At 43.2% G+C, this 21,404-nt stretch overlaps 2 protein-coding genes across 2 annotated transcripts; one reads left to right on the top strand and one right to left on the bottom strand.

Annotated features, from left to right (window-relative positions):
* Positions 1-730: 730 nt before the first annotated feature.
* Positions 731-13,255, bottom strand: sgpp2 (sphingosine-1-phosphate phosphatase 2). Its single transcript, XM_086215755.1, has 6 exons — positions 13,247-13,255; positions 12,685-13,044; positions 10,961-11,122; positions 4,825-5,004; positions 2,992-3,081; positions 731-1,695 (listed from the first exon to the last, which is right to left on the bottom strand). Exons 1-6 carry the CDS (start codon positions 13,253-13,255, stop codon positions 1,150-1,152), a joined length of 1,347 nt encoding a protein of 448 aa, XP_086071881.1. The 3' UTR covers positions 731-1,149.
* Positions 13,256-15,229: 1,974 nt separating this feature from the next.
* Positions 15,230-17,720, top strand: rnf228 (ring finger protein 228). Its single transcript, XM_086215981.1, has 2 exons — positions 15,230-16,019; positions 16,103-17,720. Exon 1 carries the CDS (start codon positions 15,236-15,238, stop codon positions 16,004-16,006), a length of 771 nt encoding a protein of 256 aa, XP_086072107.1. The 5' UTR covers positions 15,230-15,235; the 3' UTR covers positions 16,007-16,019; positions 16,103-17,720.
* Positions 17,721-21,404: the final 3,684 nt, after the last annotated feature.

Below are 21,404 nucleotides of genomic sequence, written 5' to 3'. Positions count from 1 at the left end.
AAAAGATAAAGACTTCTACATGTTTTCGCTATTTGTAGATGCTACACTATCTGTTGCTCAATTCAAAGGGACCTGGTTGCAGCCAGTGGCCTCCCAAATGAAGGAGATCTATGCAGATAAAAAGCTGTCTCATAAAAGACGTCTGACAGGTCTTCCGGCATTCCTACAAAGCTGACTGTAACAAAAGGATGTTAACACATTCATTTCTGTACTGTCTGCTCAGAATTTGTAATCGTGGCTTGTAGAAAGCCACGGAGGGAGAGTTGAGAACTGGTCACCTGGTTGCTTTGTCTATAATAAAAATGTAGTTTCAGCTACCAGGTGACAAGCTGGCATTTCCTCGGAGATCTGTTGCTGTTACAAATTTAGCATGTAGCATTACAAAAAGATCGTGATTTGATGTTGTCATAATGCTTGTGACATGGGGCGGCACGGTGGTGCAGTGGTGAGCACTGTCGCCTCACAGCAAGAAGGTTCCAGGTTTGAGTCCGGGCTCGGGCACGGGATCTTTCTGTGTGGAGTCTCCATGTTCTCCCTGTTCCTGTGTGGGTTCTCTCTGGTACTCCAGCTTCCTCCCACAGTCCAAAGACATCGAGAGGACGAGGCTGATTGATACTCTAAATTGACCGTAGGCTTGTCTGTCTACTGTATATGTGTTGGCCCTGTGATGGACTGGCGACCCGTCCAGGGTGAACCCCGCCTCTCGCCCAAAAGCTACTGGGATAGGCTCCAGCCCCCCGCGACCCTGAACAGGTTAAGCAGAAGAAAATGGAGGGATGGCTTGCAACCAGCACTGGGTATGGAGTTAAAAACGTGACTTCTTTCTAATCCAGATGTGTATTTAAGGACACAAAATCTTGATTTGTCTTGAATCAGAAACCACCGAAGGAATTCAGTCAGTACCCTTGAAATTACTGAGTTTGATACCTCCAAACAGACATTTTTTCGAACATCACAAGTAGAAAGTCTGTTCTGGATATTCATTGATTAAACTCAGATTTCATGACATTTAATGTTAATCATGCAATAATTCAGTCACAAGTACACTCGTGAATCATTCTCAGTGCAAATATGTAAAAATGTGATTGATACACTTAGATGCATCATTGGCTTTAATTTCACATTATAAAGGAATCTCCTGTAAATGGGTCATAGCAGCCCCAGTAGAGTGAAGACTCTATTGACCAGTATAGAGTTCATGAGTCCAACAGCCGTATATGTCACAAACTTGCACGGCACTTCAATTTCTTTCCTTCTCCTTGCACTCTCGTCACTTTTTGGAACTTTGTACCACAAATATAGCACCTGCAGGCTCACCGTCTTCACCACCTGCCGGGTTCCCACTAATGCTACAACTCCCAGGAGGAAGCGGGTGGTGCCCGCTGCCAGCACGTATGCTGTCAGTGAGGGCAGTGGTACAGGCAGCAACCCTTGAGGCTCAAAAGTCTGCCCCATCTGCTCGTTCACCCAGTATCCAACAGAGCAGCCAGCCCCTACTCCCAGGATGGTGGTGGTGTCCCCCCGTGTGGTGCTGTAATGGTCCAGCTCTGGGTATATATAGCTGAGGAAGAGGGGCAGTGCCACTCCTATGATGGGGGACATGCGGCTGGAGAGCTGGAAGCGGTCAAAAGTCTCCCAGTAAGGGTATGTGACAATCAGAAGGATGATAGAGATCAACACGCCACTGATCACATCCTGAAAGAGAGATACTTTTTAAAAAAAAACAGACATTTTGGGAAATATATGCTGAAGACAATTTTCTTTTCGCAAGTCAGATGAGGATTAATATTGATTTTATGTCAAGCAGTGGAAGTTAGCTTAGCAAAATACCAAATGATAGCAAACAGCCAGCCTGACTGACATTTAATCTAAAACAAGCGTACACATGGTTTGTTTTCACAGTGCTTGCATACCAAAGTAAATTCTTTGTCAGGCACAGCAACATCCTCAAGTTTTGTCATTACAGTGAGGGGAAGTGAAATTTTGGATTGCATCCCATGATATGAATGCATATATGAATGATGCATAAAATGTACATTTTTTTATGCACAAAGCTAAAATTAATCTATTGGCAATGTAGGCACAGTATAATGTGTAATGTAGATCAATGGTGAATCCTCAGGTGTTGTTTTTCTGTTTGAACCTGACCCACATCTGAGAGAGTCGTAACCACGAAAACATTTATAATCAATAATCCAGTTAAAAGCATATCGAGTAGGCCCGCCCAGCCTACGCGCTGTGGCTTCATGGTCATCCCAAACTTTGATCTGTTGCCCCAGAGGACAGTGGACTTGGTCTGCTGACTGAGGATTTATTTAAGGTAAGTGACATCTCTGACATCTAGCTCCAAATAATTATCAGGGCCTTTTACAGACAGCTTTCTCAGTGTGTTGTAACTATCTACTTACCTTTTAATGGCAATAACACTTTAATTTAAAGCTAGGTAAGGGTTAATGAGCTACTCTGTGTAAATTTGTGAAAAATAAAGGTGTGTGGCAAAATTAGGTCTCATTTGGACACTCAGGGGAGCTGTTTAATGTCTTTGTGCTAAGCTAATCGTGCTGTGGTGTGTTATCAACCTCATGTAACATTCAACCAGTATGCAATTAGGTGTATCTGCCAAAATGGCATTTTTTTGTTTTGTTTTTTAAATAGGTACAATTTTGAAGCAGCGTATCCTTGGTGGTGCCTCCAAGATAAACATGCACTCAAACAAGGAGTAATTATTATGGTTATGTCAAGATTTTCCAAGGAATAAGGTGGCGAGGAGTTCCTGCTGAATTATGAGTCCTGGATCAAAGCCTCCTCCAGACAGTTTAACCAAACACTGATATGAATAATGAATCCTGCGTTGAGCTTCAATGTTTTATACTGTGTGTGTGTGTGTGTGTGTGTGTGTGTGTGTGTGTGAGTGAGAGAGAGACAGAGACAGAGAGAGAGAGAGAGAGAGAGAGAGTGAGAGTGTGTGTGTGTGTGTAGGAACTAGCTCACCAGAACTGAGTGCATGCCAGTGTAGAGACGGCTCAGACACACCAAGGATGACAGGGTCACAGCCATCAGCAGACCCACTTCGAACTGGAACTGAGGCACAAAAACACGCAGTTTCTGATCAGTGATACCTCACGCACAAAGTGACTGAGCACCTCTCGCTGAGGAGAGATGGAATCACTGAAAAAATGTTGGTGACATACATGCCTTGAATTTGTAACATTCTTTCGTGCAGCTATATCGCAATCATTTTTTTGGTTAAACTTGTTTCCCCCCTCCCCCATCCTTGTTAGTGTGTGATGGAATCATCCATTCATCAATCCTGTTAAAGGTGACATGTAAGTCCTCTCTCTGCCAGTCGTCCATTCTACAGCATGACGTACTGCCTGTCATCAAGTCAACAACCCTTTATTCTTCTACTGTCTCTCCATCCTCTCTTCCCTCCCTTTACCTTCGGCTGCAGGTTTTGTTTCCCCTCCATTTCAATAACAGTGAGAAGAGAGGCCTCTTGCATTCATTCACCTCCTCCACCCTCCCCTCCTGTGCCTCCCCCTCCTCTCTGCCTTTTTTCCTGTGTCTTTTCCTGTCTTTTGCAGCTGGAAGCCTATTCACTGGTAGTTCATGAAGAGAGTTTTTTTAAATAGTCACAAAGGATGGCAGGGACAGGAGGGGGGTCACTCTGTGATTGACTATCATGACCTCCGACCTGCTCCGGGAACCGTGCGAGCTGCCCCGAGGCCTTCTGGCTATTCAGGACCCTCTGCAAACAGCCCACTACTCATCTGTAGCTATGCCTGTTCTTTTGTTTCAGGGGAATCCTGGAAGAATTTCAGGCCAAAGTTAAGAGCTCCACTGTACATGGGCGTTTCAAGCTGTTGACATGATTTCCCAGACCTTGAGGGAATCCTGGCTGAAGCCAGAATGACCTGACCACAAATCAGCCTGACAGCAGAGCCCATCATTGAAGGATTCACTGGCACGCAGTTCTTCAATAAATACACACATCTTGATTGAGAGAGCCTGTGATTAAGCCACTGAGTGTTTTATTGACTTGGCAATGGAGTGGGAGAGATAAAGACGGGAAGAGTGGTGAGGAGGAGGCGGGAGGTGGGGACATGGACTGACAGTCATTGACTCAGCTGAGTCCATCAGAAGTCCAAACATTAGCTCCATGGGTGTGGCTGATGGTGACTGATGGTGACTACTGGCTCCACCCCTCTCTGCCTATTGTCCAACAGCTCAGCCAGGACTCTTTTGATGGACAGCGGGGCCACTCCCATCTTCCCACTCAGCAACAAGTAAGGACACTGCCATCCACTTGCTAGAGGATGCTCAATTGCCTTGACTAAGTGTCATGGATTGGTTCTAAGTGTCATGGATTGGTTCTTTGCTAATCTAAAAGGAATCCATAAAATTCATTCAGAATTTAATAGGACTGCTAATGAGCTATCCAATGTCAGAGCAGCAGTTAAATATCCGCTTAGCCTCACAAGACTTCTCAGCTCTAGTGAGGTCAAAGTCTATAATTTGTAATCAGTGATGGAAGCAATATTTTTGCCATCTCCAAATATTCCCCCAACCTGTAAAATCTATCATTAGCATGGAGCAGAACCAGAGCAGCAGAGCTCTATGAGGTTGTACTTAGATACATCAGTTCATGCGTCCGCATGCTAACAATGGCATAGCTCTACTCAGCTTGTGTTTAGCAGCAGTAACCGCCTTTACTTCAGAATGCTAACATTTGCTGGTGCCAAACAATAATGCTGCATTACAGTTTTGGAAGCCAAGATTTTGTAAGTAAGACTGACGCAACGATTCGACTTGCGTTATGCTCACCTGTATCCTGGAGGGGGCGCTTAGTAAAAACGTAAAGGAGATTGCAGTTGCAGCCATGGCGTGGGTGGAGGGCAGCCCGTATTCAGCGTCAACACGCGTCTCCAGCTTGACCACAGGGGGCGAGTGAGGGCGGGGCAACTTTAGCACATCCTTCATCACCTGCCCGACATACATCACCAACTAAGAGGAGGAGAAGGAATCTCTTAGAAGCAGTCCGGCATATGATTATCTGGTGCATCATTGAGAATCCTTTAACCTTGGTGGATCTTGTTTCCCAGGATAGTTGGCTTCATTCTGTATTGATTTTTCATTTATTCTGCTATAAACATCAGTCTGACATCATTACAATTAAATAACAAAAGGAAAACCGGATAACTGTGTGCAGCCACAAAAGCAGAAATTAGAGATGGAGCATGATGCTAAAGAGTAGTGGAAGTAAACTCTTGGTTAGGCTAAGCTCTAAAACTAACCACACACTCTTATAAATAAGTCATCACCATTGCCACTCAATAAAAGAAGCTAACTATAAGAGTCGAGACACACCCTGGTATGAGCTGCAGATACTGCAGTCATACAGTAGCAGCATCTATTGTAAGAAACTGAGATTAGAGAGGCGGGGATTGCTGACATTGCGTCTTCATCTGGTGGGGTTAGACAGCTCTTTACACTGTGACTCGGTCAGTGCAAGTGTGTGTGGGGTGGTGTAGGTATAGACGTGTGTGTGTCCTGCCAAATGTGCTGCTTATTCTCTTTCATGAGATCCCCAGCGGCCCTCAGAGGGGCAGCCTGCTCCAGCTCCAGGTTTATTTAAAGCTCTGCCTTGTATATTTAATGAATGGCTGTCATAGCAAGGAGCAGGGAGGCAGTGCAGAGAGAGAGAGAGGGAGCAGGACACTAATGTGTGTCTTTAAGAGGAGACCAGAGAGGTTGTTATTACCGTCTCCACTGACACTAATCAGGAAATGCTTTTTTACAAGAGCAAGTAAGAAATAAAAAGCAGGTCTGACTTGCTGTTAGCGCAACAACTTTAAGGAAGACAAAGAGAGGAGATGAGAATTTAAAAACAATATTGAGAAAGATAATATCACACAAGCATTGCTGAGCACGTCATTCCAAAATCATAGACATTAATCTGCTGCAGTGACAAGCTCCTCTCTTCTGATTTCAGGACTTGCATAAGATTTTGGATGAGTGTTTGTGAGGCAGTGATGTGATGTTGGGCAATAAGGCCGGGCTTCAGTCGATGTTCCAATTCTTCCCAAAGGGAGGCGTTTGGATAGAGTTGAAGGCTGTGTGCTCTTTATGGATCTGGCTTCAAGCATGGGGGCATTTTCATTTTCAAACAGAAAAGAAACTTTCCCAAACTGTAATAAGTTGGTGGCACATCATTGTCTAAAATACCCTCTTATGCTGCACTTAGATTTCCCTTGAGGTTATTATTTGACCTTTGGAAGAAAACTTTTTCCGCTACTCTCATATCTGTGTGTTCAGTACAAAGCTGAAGCTTTAAAAATACACATACTACGGTGCTAAAGAGCATTTGCAGGCTTAAGTTATCTTGTTTGAGTCTACAGCAATGCAAGCAACTCTGTGAGGCTGTAACTTCGACCTAAATACTAAAACATTGTTGACCTATAGCCTTCGCACATGCAAAAGCCAGTCTGGCATCTTAAATAGCTTTATACCTAAATTTGACAAACCTGTTACAAGTCTGACTTAGTTGGCTGTATCTGCCTGGATTCAAGCAACATGTTTCTTTTACACTCTCAACTCATACATGAAAATCACAGACAAGTGCGCTCTTAATGAATACTGCTAGCATGCCAACAATTAATTTAACAGATTGCTGCCAGTCTGCTAATGCATGTGGGTGTGTTGATTCGTTAGCAGCCAGTTGGACTCCCTGGCTGGACTAACAGTGGGCAGTGGGCAGTCCTCACCCATTTGTCACTCGTGTCTATGGGTTTTAGCCCTCTTGCTAATGTTCCAACTTCCCATGCTGATAGTACAGTGTTTGAGTCCAGTGGCGGGTGACGCTTACATGACACAGGTCACTTTGCTGGTATGACTGGGATGGGAGTGAGGTTTAGGGGGTTGAGCTTAATGGTGGCCGGCGGATGGCGATGCGCAGTGATTAAACATTACTCCCTGACACTTAAAAAGATGGACTGGCGACTGACGCTGGCGCCCGGCCTCCTTTCTAGCGCATCTGCCTTTTGTGCTATAAGGACGGGGTTCAAGTCCAGTTAGGTAACAATGCATGTTACTGGTATCTGACAACCTGCCATGCAAGCCAATTTATTTTGTAAAAAAACAAACAAAAACAACAAACAAAAAACAAACCCACGCACAGCAAAACAAGATAAAGTAGCACAACAAAAGATATGACAAAACATCTATTTTCTTGAAGACTGGGACTATAGAAGAGCTAAATACACTCCTGTTATTGTGTAATTATGTTTCCGTACAGCTTCTGTTAATTTGTCTGGATGTTGAGCAGATCCTGATTTTATTTTGTCCTTTTTTTGCCTCTTAAGTCATATTTTTCCTGTAATGATATTTCTGGGTCTGTTATACATATATTTTATTTGCCTCATTAAATTCAAAAGACAAAAAAAAAAAGACTTTCCATGCACTGCTTCTGATGAGCAAATTTACATCCACTGTGGATCACTTGTGGATGCAAGCTCGATTCCTAACTTCAGTTGCAGCCTGGCAAGACTAACTGGCTGTACCACCAAGTTTTCATTTGTACTTTTTATTTTAGTACATCTTTAACAAAGAGATACAAGTTGGAATTATTGAGCTTAAAAGAGCTTGTGGGTGTACAACAGAATAAAGCCAAGCTTGTTATATCCCATGCGCTTCCTTCCATTTTTTGTCGCTGCAAAAATAAGATATTCCTCTCCCTGCTCGGCTGCAGTACTTAACAGATCATATTAAGAAATGTCTTTATGTTTTGGGCCAGTGTTTTAGAAAGAAAGGTGTGAGAACAAGGTTATTTATTAAACTCATGTGTTCTGTCTATTCATGCCCTCTCTTTTCCATCCATCTTCTTATGTATTTTTTTACCTGTTTATTAAGTTTATTAGTCAAATGTGCCTCCATTCACACTCATCTGTGCCAATACACAAACTCTGAATAGTTAGTACCATGAAATGGACACCAAACAGACCAGACAATGTTAGATCCTCATCCCCATCCTTTCACAGTGACTGTATTCATACAAGCCCATGCTGTGTCTTCAAAACAATGCGGCTTAAGTGCTTGCATGATATGATACCCCTACCCTCATCCCCCCCCCCCCCACACACACACACACACACACAACAGACACATTCATTTCAGCTGCTTCCAGTAAAGCCACCACGCCATCCCCCTCATTAGTGTCTTGGTCACATTAAAGGCCTGACCCAAGGATAGTCTGGTCACATTAAGGGAAGAGTTAAAAACAGACTGTGTGTGTGTGTGTGTGTGTGTGTGTCTTCTCATGAATAAGTGTATTGATTGAGGCCAGTGTGGTTTTGGACTTTGATCTGTCAACATGTGTATGGGAGGGAGTGAGAGTGTTTGTGTAGAAAGAAGGGCAATTGCATTGGTCACTGTTTGTATGGAGAACACACACACACACACACACACACACACACACACACACGCACGGACATGATAAATGGTTGGTTTGGTTTTTCATATCTGTGCAGCCTCACACAGGGCAGGTCAAAAACAATAAGAGTGACCACGATGTGACTAAAAAAAGTTATCCAATATGAATTATGATATCACAAACTGGTGGGATGACACATTCAGGACAATACACTGATGTGTGTACAGAAAAAACGCAGCAGATTAACACGTCTAAAGTTTTAGACCCCATTGTTTAATTTTAGCGGTTGAGGAGCTCACAAACTCCAAATAATGTTTCTGTATATTTTTGGAAGTCATGTGGTATGAAAGTTGTTTGGAACCGATTTTTTTGAGTAAATATGTGAGAGTTCGCCCCCAACATGGCTGTTGATCTAATATTCCAAATCCACTACAACATAGTGAAGTTGAGAATGACATTCTTTGTTTTACTAACCTGTTCGTGACATCTTGAGGGATGTGTTATTTGGTAAAATGTCATCCGTTTGTTCTCCTTTCATGCAGATGGATGATGATAAAAAGCTTGGAATGTGTTTCAAGAGGGGAATGTTTTTGGTAACAGACTTTATTTGTCAAGCCTGGTAGAGCAGGCTGAGTTCTATTAAGAACCAAGCTGTGAACTGTAAATACCTTTTGATTTTGCGACAAATTGAATTATCACATATTTTATGCATGACCACTGCAGCAATATTTTTAAATGTCTTTTACGTACAAGAGGATTAGCCACTTAAAATGCATGAAAACATAAAGTAAATAAAAGAAATCAATACAATCCACCCCATTACTGTATGGGTTTTTGTGAGCTAAATGTTGACGATACCATTCTAAGAAGGCATGGTGGGTACATATCAATCACATTTGTTAAACAAATTCGAATGCACAAGAATCTATGACTGTAATTCACACACACACACACACACACACACACACACACACACACACACACACACACACACAGGAACTACCTTTTCATCAATTTTTTAATGCTGCTTGAGTCAGTTGCACCGTAACAATTTTGTAGTTGTTGCTCCAGCTGATTTGTGCTTGAATTTACAAGCACCAATTTGCTTTAAGCGTCCATGTTTTTGTTCCAAACAGATGCACTGGAACAAATGCAAGTCATGACCAGCCAACAAGATATTGACATTCAACTTGCAGTGGATCAGAGCATATGGCCATGTTAGCCACTCAGAGAAACTTCAGTATGACTAAGAGCTCAATGCTATCATCACTTTGCTAGCATGGCTGTTAAGTAGGTAGTCTTGCTGCTATCAAATGGGTTTGTGTTTAGCGTGTAATGCCAAGGTATCACCCAAGATTTGGTACTGCACACTGCCCAGTAGGTGTAGGATATGTTGAACAGTATGCAACAGTAATGTAGAACATGTTAAGGTAATAACAAAAATATGATTAATTACAGTCGCTGCTTGGGGATGGCCAACGTCGTCAGAGAAAAAACTAAGGACACAAGGGTAGGTGTGTGTGTGTGTGTGTGTGTGTGTGTGTGTGTGTGTGTGTGTGTGTGTGTGTGTGTGTGTGTTTCATGGACCTGCAATGTGTTTGCTCAAGCATACAAGGTTTAATTTGCATGAGTGCACTTCAGCCATTGGTGTGAGTTCACTAGTGTGAATGTGTGTGTAAGACAGAATAAAATGCATAAACAATAGACAAGTCCAGCAGCACAATGGTAGGGTGCAGTGAGAAGTTAGAAGTGCAGGGTGAAGTGCCCCAAGGGGCTAGAGACCAAATGGTTGGCTCACAGAGAGAAGCCTTACAGCCATGTTGAAGCCAATAAAATACTGCTGGTAGATCAGGGGGAGGAGAACACAAGAGTAAAGCTGCTAATGTCTAACTAGAGGGAGGGGAAGTAGTGTGTTTTGCAGGTGACATGAGGGGAGTATGCATGTGTGTGTTGGCATTTCTGTGTCTTTGAAAGAAGTTCACACAGGGGGCCTGGTGCAGCCAGGATGCCAGAAGAATGCTATCTCTTGCCCTGGGGGGGAAAACATGGGGTTCAGGCAGAGGGCACCCACCAAGTGCTTGAGGCGGGGACACAAAGGGCACAAAAACACACTAACCATCACACACCATAGTGTGTCAAATACTCTCCTTCTGGGAACAAGTTTGACATCCTCTTGGGGTCTCTTGTATCGCACTTTTTTCTGGCAGGATAAACATCTGAAGGGGGATCTGAGCAGTCTATTTCCACTTATGTGCTCTCATATATGGCCTCTCAGCATGTCAGGGGCATGGTCAGCATGGCCCCGGTGGCCTCAGTGGCCCCAGGCCTGGGGATATATGGACATTGTAGTGTCACAGACAGGTCACTGGAGGGGGGACTGGGGAGGTTGAAGGATGACGGGAGGTTGAAAGGTGAAGACTGCAGAGAGAAGAGAGGTGGCTTTGTGAAAGTGACATCAGACTTAAGGGTGGCCGCGGAGTGTGCTGACTGACATGGACACACACATTTTTTTCCTCTATGGATGTGACTCACTGTCCACATGTTGACGAGCCGTCTGCAGAGGAAGGGGTCCAGGTTCCAGTGTATGCAGGGCAGACAGGTGATATAGAAGACCTCATGCCCCAGGCCGGCTGAGAACAGGAAGAGGAAGTGCAGCAGCCAGTTCCTCACTTCATACTGAGGCCTGCTGCTGTCCTGTGAACAGCAAGCAACAATGAATGCACAATATACAGCAACTTTAAGATGGAAAATCTCCCATCTTATCCGGCTTCTGGCATCTACGTTGGCTTTTGTCTTGTACAGTTCCTCCAGAGATAAAAGCCTGACGTGCACGCCTAGAAATGTAACAGCTGTGAGTGTTAAATGTAAGTGCCTTTCTGTCTGTTGGTTTGTTTAGTAGCAGGATTTCTCACAAGCTAACAAAGGATTTGGATAAAATTATGTTGTAAAGATAATATTACTCAGAACAAGTGACTCATTTTTGGAGGCGATCTGGATCCATTTTTTTAGATCCTGGATCCTGAGGAGAATTCTTTTCCACTGGCAGGATATAGCTTATATTGATATTCTGGGACATGTCATTGAGTCCTTAGTGATGCACAACAACAACAAAAAAACTCATTTTAGCAGAAGGGAAAAAAAAATGAACTGAATGTTGCTGTTGCTCTGTGTTATTAGTTCCAACCCCAGAGGGATTTCAGCTGCTATTATATTAAGCACAAGAAAAAAACTCAGTGCCATCTTGTTTAAATGACCACCCTTCTTTATTAACACGCATCAAAACACAGTAGCCTGGAGAGCCGATCCATATCTCGCGAGCTCAAACGTTGACCTCTGCAGTTACAGCTCCATCACCTTGTATCTAAAAACTACAGTGAGGGGGTGGAGTACTTTCATCAACAGACAAGCTTCCTCAGCCAATCAGAGTTACAAGACGTGTGACATCATCACAGTTAAATCCATTCAGAAGAACAGAGAAACCTTCTGCAAGGAAATTCAGCAAGTGCATACCCTGTCCTCTTTTAATTACTGCTATTGAGTCTATTTCTGAAATAACTGCACGAATTTATTCTACTAACATTACCGCATTTACCACTTGTTGCTTTGAGAGACGCCATTTTCAACAAAACTATTTTGCAAGTGTTGTCATCAGCTGTTAGAGCTTATTAGGAACTACATTACTTTGGGTGGGGGAGGAGCAGTTAGAGGACAGTGCTGATTGGATTTTTTTTTTTAACTCCTCCTTGTGGTTTTAGTTTGGAGGGGATCCAGATGCAACACCAGTCTAAAAATGTATTCTTCCCTGAAGCCAATGTGTGAAATTTGCACAGGTCCCCAGGAGCTACAAACATACAGTATAATTAATAGAGTATGTGCATCCCTGAAGCTCTTGGACAACCAGACAGTGACTTGAATGGGACCGTCTCTGCTTTTTTTCAATTACTACAATCAAAAACTTGCAAAAGATAAGTAAGATAGAAGTATGTAAATATCCTGCAAAGGATCTGGCGCCTGGCAGAAACAGCTAGACAAACGAGAAAAGCCAGTCAGTTTGACTCGACAAATCTTAAATGTGACTCCCCCCCCCCCCCCCAAAAAAATAAAGCTTACTTTGTGTTCTAAAATCATAAACTCTTAACTTTAATATGAATTAATGTCACTATTAAGAATATAAAATTTCAGTTTAAGTTAAATCAGCCTGTTTTACTTAGGAAAATTATAATTGTAATTATTATTACCTATATTGATGGACTTACACAGTTGGTGCATGTATCTTCGTTGTATCTGTAGTTGGAGTTACGGTCCTGGTGGTCCCATCTCGTCTTGTTCTCGCCACGTGGCTTATAAGCGTCAACTGAGGCTCCAATAGGGCGCGTCCTCCCGCTCCCGGGATGCCCCGCTTCAACAAGGAAGAGACCGCATCGTCTCTGGAACCCGGCCACAAGCTCCGGGTCATGGAGGTAAGTAAGGAGCTCCAGCTTGGCCGGTGAACGGGGCAGGTGTTTATGCTGTGGGTTCCTAAGCAGGAGGTAAGATAACACCTGGCCAGGCAAGGTGTGCTGTGCGCCACAGGTGTACACGGCTGGGCGTGGTTCAAAAGGGGAAGGACCGGTACACTTGAGGAGAAGTAAACGTTAGTCCGACCTTTATACTGACATTACTCACATTGCTCGAGGTGTTAATATGTGAAGGAGAGGTTTTTGTGCATTACCTGACAGTGATAACAGGAGAGAGGCTTGTTCTGTGGGAGTGGGGAGGGGGAGTCAGTGCTTAGTGTTTATAACTGAGTAGGAAGGGCCTTCTTCCAGAGTTTAGTACCATGACCATCCTTTACCACTATGCATATCCCAACATCCCCCAAACTGGGTGTTACCTGCTCATCATTATAGGCTACATCTCATCAAGGCATTGATTTAGCAATGTTCCCTTCTGGACCCAAGCAGCATTTATTTGTAAGAGGTGGGATTTGGATATCACAAATAATTTCAAAAGTAATGTGTTAATTAACTTGTTCTTTAAAATGATCACAAATATCCTCCCCCTGGTGATTCTGTGCTGTTGTTGCCAATCTCCCAGTCGATACAAGCCACCGGCAATGTGCCAAAGTTGGCAGTATACCATAATAAGCTCAGGTTTCTGATGCATGTGGGGCTTTATGTGTGACCCAACACTTTAATTCAGTTCTCTCTTGCTATGTAAAGGCTCACAAGCCACTTTTAGAAATACACTGCTTGCCCAGGGGGTTAAGAAGGATAGACAATTTGCTCTTCACTTGCATGTTGCATCAATATATCAAGCAGGTGACAGATGATTTATAGGTACATGGACTGCAGGACATTAATGATACAGTGCAATGGTCAACTTCTATGTATCGTTTAACGAAGCTGACTACTATTGATGAGAGCAAATGAAAACACAACTAAAGTAGACGCATAACACATAAACACCGATTCTATGTCTTTGTGATAATGCGCTGCCACTTTGAATTGTCTAATGATGAAGCTTTGATGTCAGAGATAGGACTTTGATCTCTTACATCCAAATCCTGTCTCAGAGCATCAAAGATATCCTGGCAGAATCTTGACTGTGATCTCAATTATCTTGATCCCGACTGCTCTCAGATTTCTTGCATTTTCAGTCGACATCTACGTTTGTTTGTCCGACTGGCATTATCACCGACATCAGCCAATAGCGGTGCTTCATCGCTTGGCGAGTGAGTGACTGAGTGAATCTCCTGGCTCCTAACATCCACCTGTTTCTGAAGGGAGTGTTATCTATACTCTTACCTTGTAGTTCAGATAGATTTTAAAATTATTATCTATTATCGTAATTATCTTTTAACTATTAAAATACACAAATAACATCTGAATAACCAACAAAAAGAATGGTGTCATATGTATTTTACCACTCTACATTATCTAACCAACTTCTTTACCTCTGCCAAAGAAACTATTTTCATCCCTATATTAAGTAGGATAAATTTTATATTAAATTAGATGTTTGTCAGTAGGATTACACAAAAGCAACAAGACACATTTCCAAGAGACTTAAAAAAAAATTAATAACATTTAGGCACTTTTCACATTGGGGAAAAACTCAGTGGTACAAAAACTAATGAGGGTGTCACTCCCTGTCCAAACCTGCAACTATCAGTGTGCTCCTGAAGTAAATTGGAGTTAGATGAGAGACAATCCATAATTATGTAAATAGGTTATATCAGATGATATTTTGGTAAAAGATTGTTGCACATTTGCATGATTTTGATACAGCAAAATAGTGAATTGACGCCCCCAGTTGACCATGTTGGCGCATCCTTTTGTCTGGCAACACACAGTTGTGATGGAGCATGGATGTCAGCTGGTCCTTGCTTACCCAGAGGAGATGGAAACAAACAAACAACAACAGCAGCACACTCTCTCTTTAACGGGACTGAAGGCGACACCCCCCCCCCCCTCTCTCTCTCTCCCCGTGCTTGGTGTGATGCTCGGTCTGTCTGTCTGGAAGGATGAGCCCTCGCATGCAGTCACCACCATTACATCATCCGTTCCCACACAGCTGAAGAGCCGAGCTTTTTAATACCCAGCCTCCGCGGGATCCCGAGCGTTCCGAGCAGAGCAGAGCAGCAGACGCGCCGCCCCGCACCAAGGACGCGCTGGCTGGGGATTATTGTAAACACCCATCAGCACCGTCTGCGGGGATGATGGCGTTTCAATGAGCGGGGGGCAGAGGAGGGGGGTGAGGAGGAGAGACGTGCGCCGTCATCAGCATCTGTCCGCCAGCTCCCTTTGTGTTCACCGGAGAATGTGAATGGCGAAAGATGACATGGCAGAGGTAGATTTGGCATCAAAAGGAGCGGACCCCCCCAGCGAGGCCTCCACGGCGTTCCCCTACGAGGAATACGAATGCAAAATCTGCTACAATTATTTCGACCTTGACCGCCGGGCTCCCAAGATCCTAGAGTGCCTGCACACGTTCTGCGAGGAGTGCCTGAATACACTTCACCTCCGGGAGGAACGGCCATGGCGCATCAGCTGCCCCGTCTGTCGCCACCGAACTCCGGTGCCGGATTATCGGATTCAAAACCTGCCCAACAACACTAAGGTGACGGAGGATTTTCCGCTCTACATCGACTCCGACCCCCTTCCTCAGGACGCGTTGCCGCCGTACCCTCCTCCGCTGCACCCGGCTCTCGTCGCCCTCCGCCGAGAGGAGGCATCAGGGACGTCCAGCGTCAGCCAGGCGACCCCGTCAACCACGGTGTCCACGGCCACGACCCTCTCTCAAGACTCTGTGCGCTACGACAGCTGTCAGAGCTGCAAGCGAGTGGCGCTAACTACCGGATGCGTCTGCGTGATCTTCTCCTTTCTCTCCATGCTGGTGTTGCTCTTCATGGGCCTGATCTTCGTGCACAGTCACAGCATTCCTCCCTCACCGGCGGGACCCATTTGCTTGTCGGTAGCCAGCATCCTGGCCATGTTCTCCGTGGTGGTCACGTGGCTGATCTGCTGGTTGAAATACAGACCGGACCATGAGACAGGCCGCTCATCCGCCACCAGTAACTCCCGGAGAAACGCCTGACAGGCTGCTGGCTGTGAGTGCTGATGGAGAGGTTGAACTTCGGGTGTGTGAGTGTGTACATAGAACTGATACTCCTGCTCCCTTTACCTTTTCTAGGAATAAAAATCATCCTGAATGGCCTTCTATCCATATAGCAAACACCCAAAGGCCTTGTGTTGTTTGGAGCAATAGGCCGACATGATCCCAGATCAGCTTCTCCTCAAGTTACGCACTTGAACATGCATTTGGCCCAGCTGATGGCTGACCTGAGGAGGGAATTTGTCCACCTGCTGGTGGTTGATGTTGTGGTTGCTTTGATGACTGAATGTGAAGTGCTATTTTCCTTTTAGGGGTTTGACCCCCCCCCCCCCCCTCCTCCTCCCAACCACCAACCTGCTAAATATTATGCATATTCAACCATGTCACTCACTGTATGATAACGGTCCATGATGATGAGTCACTCTTATGTCTCAAACAAGCACTATTGAATTGTACAGGTATTTGACAATATTCACTTTCAGGTGGTGGTTTTGATGGAGGTCTGGAAAATATGATTCCATTACAAAGAATCAGCAATCCAGTCTGTAAATAATCCATGACTAATGTGACCTTCCTCATCCTTGGGCTTTAACCACTCCTACAGGATGGAACCGTTTCCTCTGTCACCTCTGCAGGGTTTTATCTGGAATATCTTGTGATTTTTGGCCCTGTTCGGATAAATCGTCTATATGGTAGTCTACTGAAAGGTCACGCTTATTTGGTTTTAAATGGAAGGGATTGCATGTCTCTAACTTGTGTGCCTCATCATGTTGCTGAATGAAGCAAACTTCACTGCAATCATGACCAAAATCATGTGACAGGCCACCCACCTACACCCACCCACCACCTGTAGAGTGTCGCACGGAGGGGCTTTCCTCTTTTCTGTTACATTGTATACACATTTGTAGTTTAAAACAGGGTGTCCAACATGGAGCAGCTTCCCCATTCATGGCTTCCACCAAATATTCAACCTTCAGCTCCCTCCAAGTTCAAGTCCTCCTCTGTGCTTCCCTCAAGCCTGAGAGTGATCGACATTAGAGGGTTAGGCAGTTGAACTCAGTACTTAAACCTGGGGTTATTTCATCCAAAACGCTCAATTATTTTCAGTGAAAACAGCCTCAGGAAACGAAATGAGATTAAAAAAAAACCCTACTTCATTCGGATTGTTGGTACAATAGATACATGTATTCATAATTCAAGACTGAATAAGGTGAAAAGTGATGTGTTCATGGAGCAGTGATATGTTCTGGCTCTCAATAAGGACACAATTCGGATACCAAACTATTTTTTTTCTTCATCTTCGCACTTATTGTCAATGCACTCTCATGGTATCCCTACCTCACTGCTGGGGGAAGGAGGGGTTAAGAAATCAAAAACAAAAAGCAGACCATCATGATTTGTAGCCCCCCCCCCCCCCAAACTCCCCCGCTTGCTTCAATCATCCTGATCAACCTTTCCCTAAACTTTTAGACGATGCACTTTCACCCTCTTTTTTGACACGATTAAATGGGGTACATTTGAAAAAAATAAAAAAGTGAGGATATTGTGTTTATGTCAGAGGACCTAGAAATTATTGTTGGTTTTTATGAGAATCTGTGATCGTTGTTAAAAAGTACCAAATGTATTTGCACAGAGAAATGTTCCTTATGTGCTGTTTTACATACATAAACACATTTCAGTAATAAAGGAAACGTGAATACTGATGGTGTTTTATTGTGTCAGCTGCACAGTCAAGCCAGCGTACAGTTGTATGTAGGCTGCAAGAGCCTGTTCCCACTCTTGCATGATGGTGTGACATAATCACTGGTAATAATTGAATGTGATCCAACGTGACACATTTAGTATCCTGCTGTGCATCAAATATGCCCCCTACTGGAAGACAAAGCATGCTACATGCTAAGAAAAGAATAATCCCTCCACCCCTGACTGGTAACTAGCTGCACTTCTCATGTCTAGCAGTTGTAAATGAGGAGGCTACAGTTTGATTAAAGGTAAACAGCGTTCACCGAATGTGCAGGAGTCTGACAGCTCGTTTGGCTGACATCAAATACTGGGTTTAGCATTACGTTTATCCATCCTTCTATCTTTACGTGTGTGTATGCAGATATATATTTTTAAAAACTGTCAATATCCGTCCAAGTACAAGTTTATATGATATCCACTCTTTGTAGAACCCTAAAATAAAAATCTGGTAAACATTTTTAATTTGAAAAAGTAGCATTTTAATGTTTTTTTATTTAAAAAAAGACCACAAATTACATATTTCCCTAATTGTTTTCCCATCATAAGCAAAAGATGAGGAAAGAAATAAAAGGCTTGAGCAAGACTGGGCTGACATTTGTTAAAAAAGGACTGCCATTGCCAATGACATGCCGATATTTTCATTCATCCCACGAGTTCAAACAGAAAAGATGCAGACGAATGTTCACCATGAGAATTTTGATAAATCTTTAGGGAGTTTATACATAAATTTAAGTTGCCACACAAGGTGTTGCCTCAGAAATATAGTTCCTCCTCCTCCTCCTCCTCCTCCTCCTCCTCCTCCTCCACTCTTTCAGCATAAACATGTTTAATGAGTCTCAGCTGATTGGCCAAATCAATGAAAAAGCTCAACACTACAGTCCATTGTATGTGTCAGCCTACAGCTGTATTTTTCACATTAGCTGCAGTTACACTCATTATTGCAAAATAGTTGGAACCAAATGCATGTTTGCAAATCAGCCATGACAACAACAACAAAAATATCACATGACATGTTTTTATTTGGATGTTGGGCCGATGTAATTCAGTGGCTTTCATGAGAGTTTTGGAAGGGAAAAACTACAATTCCCATTGGCTATGTTTGTGTAACAGGACATTCTACATAATTAAAGCTTTTGTTGAGTTATACATAACAGCTTTGGATGTTCTCTCCTTATCTCATGTTAGACAATTATATAGACTATTTTATTTCATTTTTATTTACATCTTGAAACCCTAATTTGAACTAAAGTAAGCCTACATCTTAATAACAATACCCGGTAATAATAAAAGTAAAATGTTAATATTTTAAAATATATAAAATGTGTAATATTAAAATTTTATTCCTGATAATATGAAAAAGTAAAATATGAATATGTAAATAATTACAAATATGCAGGCTAATGAAAAATAAATTGTAAACAAAATCACTCACAACTTGGACTCACCTTTCAGAATGTAAATAACGATGATAATACGATCAATTAACGGAAAGCCTTTGTATCGTACAACTGTGGTGGTGCAAGTGTGGACAATCTTCACACAAGGAAATTAAAGTTCCTTTTAAACTGTTGTCCATGTAAATGAGTAGCAGCAACCTCTACCGAACTTCGCGTGTAATATTTAGGAAAACTGGCACATTTTAGGCTCGTAAACAAAAAGTCCATTGTTTTACATGTTTAGTCTTGAGGTTTAAAGCTCCATAGTTGTGCTCAGGTAGGCTAAATATAGTGGGGAAAAAATATTAATTGAATTTCAGTGCTCAAAGGTTATAAAAAACGTATTCTTAATAACGACATCAAATCGCACCACATGACTCCCTTATTCAATGAACCATTACCCTTTGGGCTGCAGTGGAAACTAATTGATTAGACAAATATGTTTTTGTAATTGGTCTACACGCAGAGCATGTGATGCAACTCATTTATTTCTCATCAGGGCAGATTTCTGACTTTGAATTTCATTCCCCGGTAATGGATTGGACACGGAGATTCAGTGTCGCTTTAAAGGAGAGGTCTGAGGTATGCCTCATGCCTCTCTCTGGTTCCTATTTGCCCCCTCTGTTTTCTTGGCTCTAATATCCTATTTCAATAAGTTCACTGACACTCCCAAATCGTCACGTTCGACGGCGGTAAAGACTGCGGGTTTGGGGAATAACTCGAGAAACAAACAGTACTTCGTGTAACTTATTTACTTAAAAAAAATAATACAAAAATTACATTTTAAATGTGAGTTATTCATTGTGAGATTTAGAGCAGAAACAGTCGCCTGTAAGGGCGTACTTCTTCCAGTTTTATCTCGTTCATTACAAGTGTAAAATCAGTCAAAAGCAAACTCGCATTTCCCTTCTCTTTGAAGCCGTGTTATGGCAACGTGCAGCATTCATTATCTGTAGGGTGATGATAATCTTCTGCCTGGAGATAACGACAGTCTCATCAGCAGGTGAAAGACCCCCGTTAGTGCTGCTTATTTTAAACGCAGCGTCCGTCCTTTGTCCCTGCGCGGGTTTGACAGCAAAGACATTTGAAGTGCCCCCCCCCCCCCCCAAAAAAAAAAGGCACCGAGAGAAGCGAATGCCATTTGAAAGCTACAGTTCTTAAAGCCAGTGGGATTTCTCATTGCTGAGTAAATGAAGGTGAATGACAGTGTGGCCCCCAACCGGGTCCCTGTTATTGCTCATAGGTAAGTGAGCCGAGACATGAAAGAGCTGGTCAGGTGCTGCAGGCGCTTTGCATGGGCGCACGCATGTTTGCATTCTTTTCTTGAACAGACACTGAGGTGAACAAAATATTTCCGTCTTTTCCATGCAGGCCTGGGTCACACATTCGATGTGACCACCACTTTCACCTTGAGTGCTTCGTCATATGGTGAAATCCATCTGATCGACACGTGGAGACGTTGGGTTTTTGTGCTTCTAAACCAAAATCGAGACAATAACAATAAAAGAATAAACCGTTTGAAATCAGAGGAGCATTGCAGCAGAGTGAATTTAAAAACTACACATCTGAAACTTAAAAGGTAACGCTGGCTTTCTCCGGGGTGACGGACAGTGAAGTTAAACGAGCTTTTGTGTGATCTCAAAGCTCAGGAGCGGAACCTTCGCTCGGGTGATTGATTAGGGACTAAAGGATGCTGTGACCCACGACACCATGACGCGTCAAAAAAGAAACGGCCGTACCCATTTGGATTATTCTACATTCAGGGATGAACTTACACACGCACAGCTCTATATGATGGCACAGACTGGCTTTACTGCCGCCCTGGCGTCGTATCCTGCTGCGGCGCACGTCCCCCTTCTGAGTGTTTTCTGGTGGCTGGTGCTCAGTCTGAAAAACACAATAAATTCCTCGAGTTGTGCTCACTTTAGCACCATTTGTGTCAAATATGAGGTCATGGGGTGGAAACAAATTACAGGCTGTGTGCGTTAGTGTGCGTTTAATGGGTTAAGGGTGATAAAACGCACATAAATAAGACAAAATCAGCAATAAAATCTCAGTGACTCATATCTCGGTTTTATCAGTGATGGATAAAGTCAAATGTCAACCAGTTTGGAGTTTGCTTTACAATTATTAGCTATACGATACGTCATATAGGACCATAGTGTAGACGTTGGATCTTAAGTTTGGTTTATTATACGCGT

This window comes from Aulostomus chinensis, chromosome 10 (assembly GCF_037954235.1).
Source record: "Aulostomus chinensis isolate RoL2024-O1b breed Wild chromosome 10, RoL_Achi_v1.0, whole genome shotgun sequence".
NCBI classification, from domain to species: Eukaryota; Metazoa; Chordata; class Actinopteri; order Syngnathiformes; family Aulostomidae; genus Aulostomus; species Aulostomus chinensis.
This window is presented reverse-complemented; position numbering and strand designations above follow the sequence as displayed.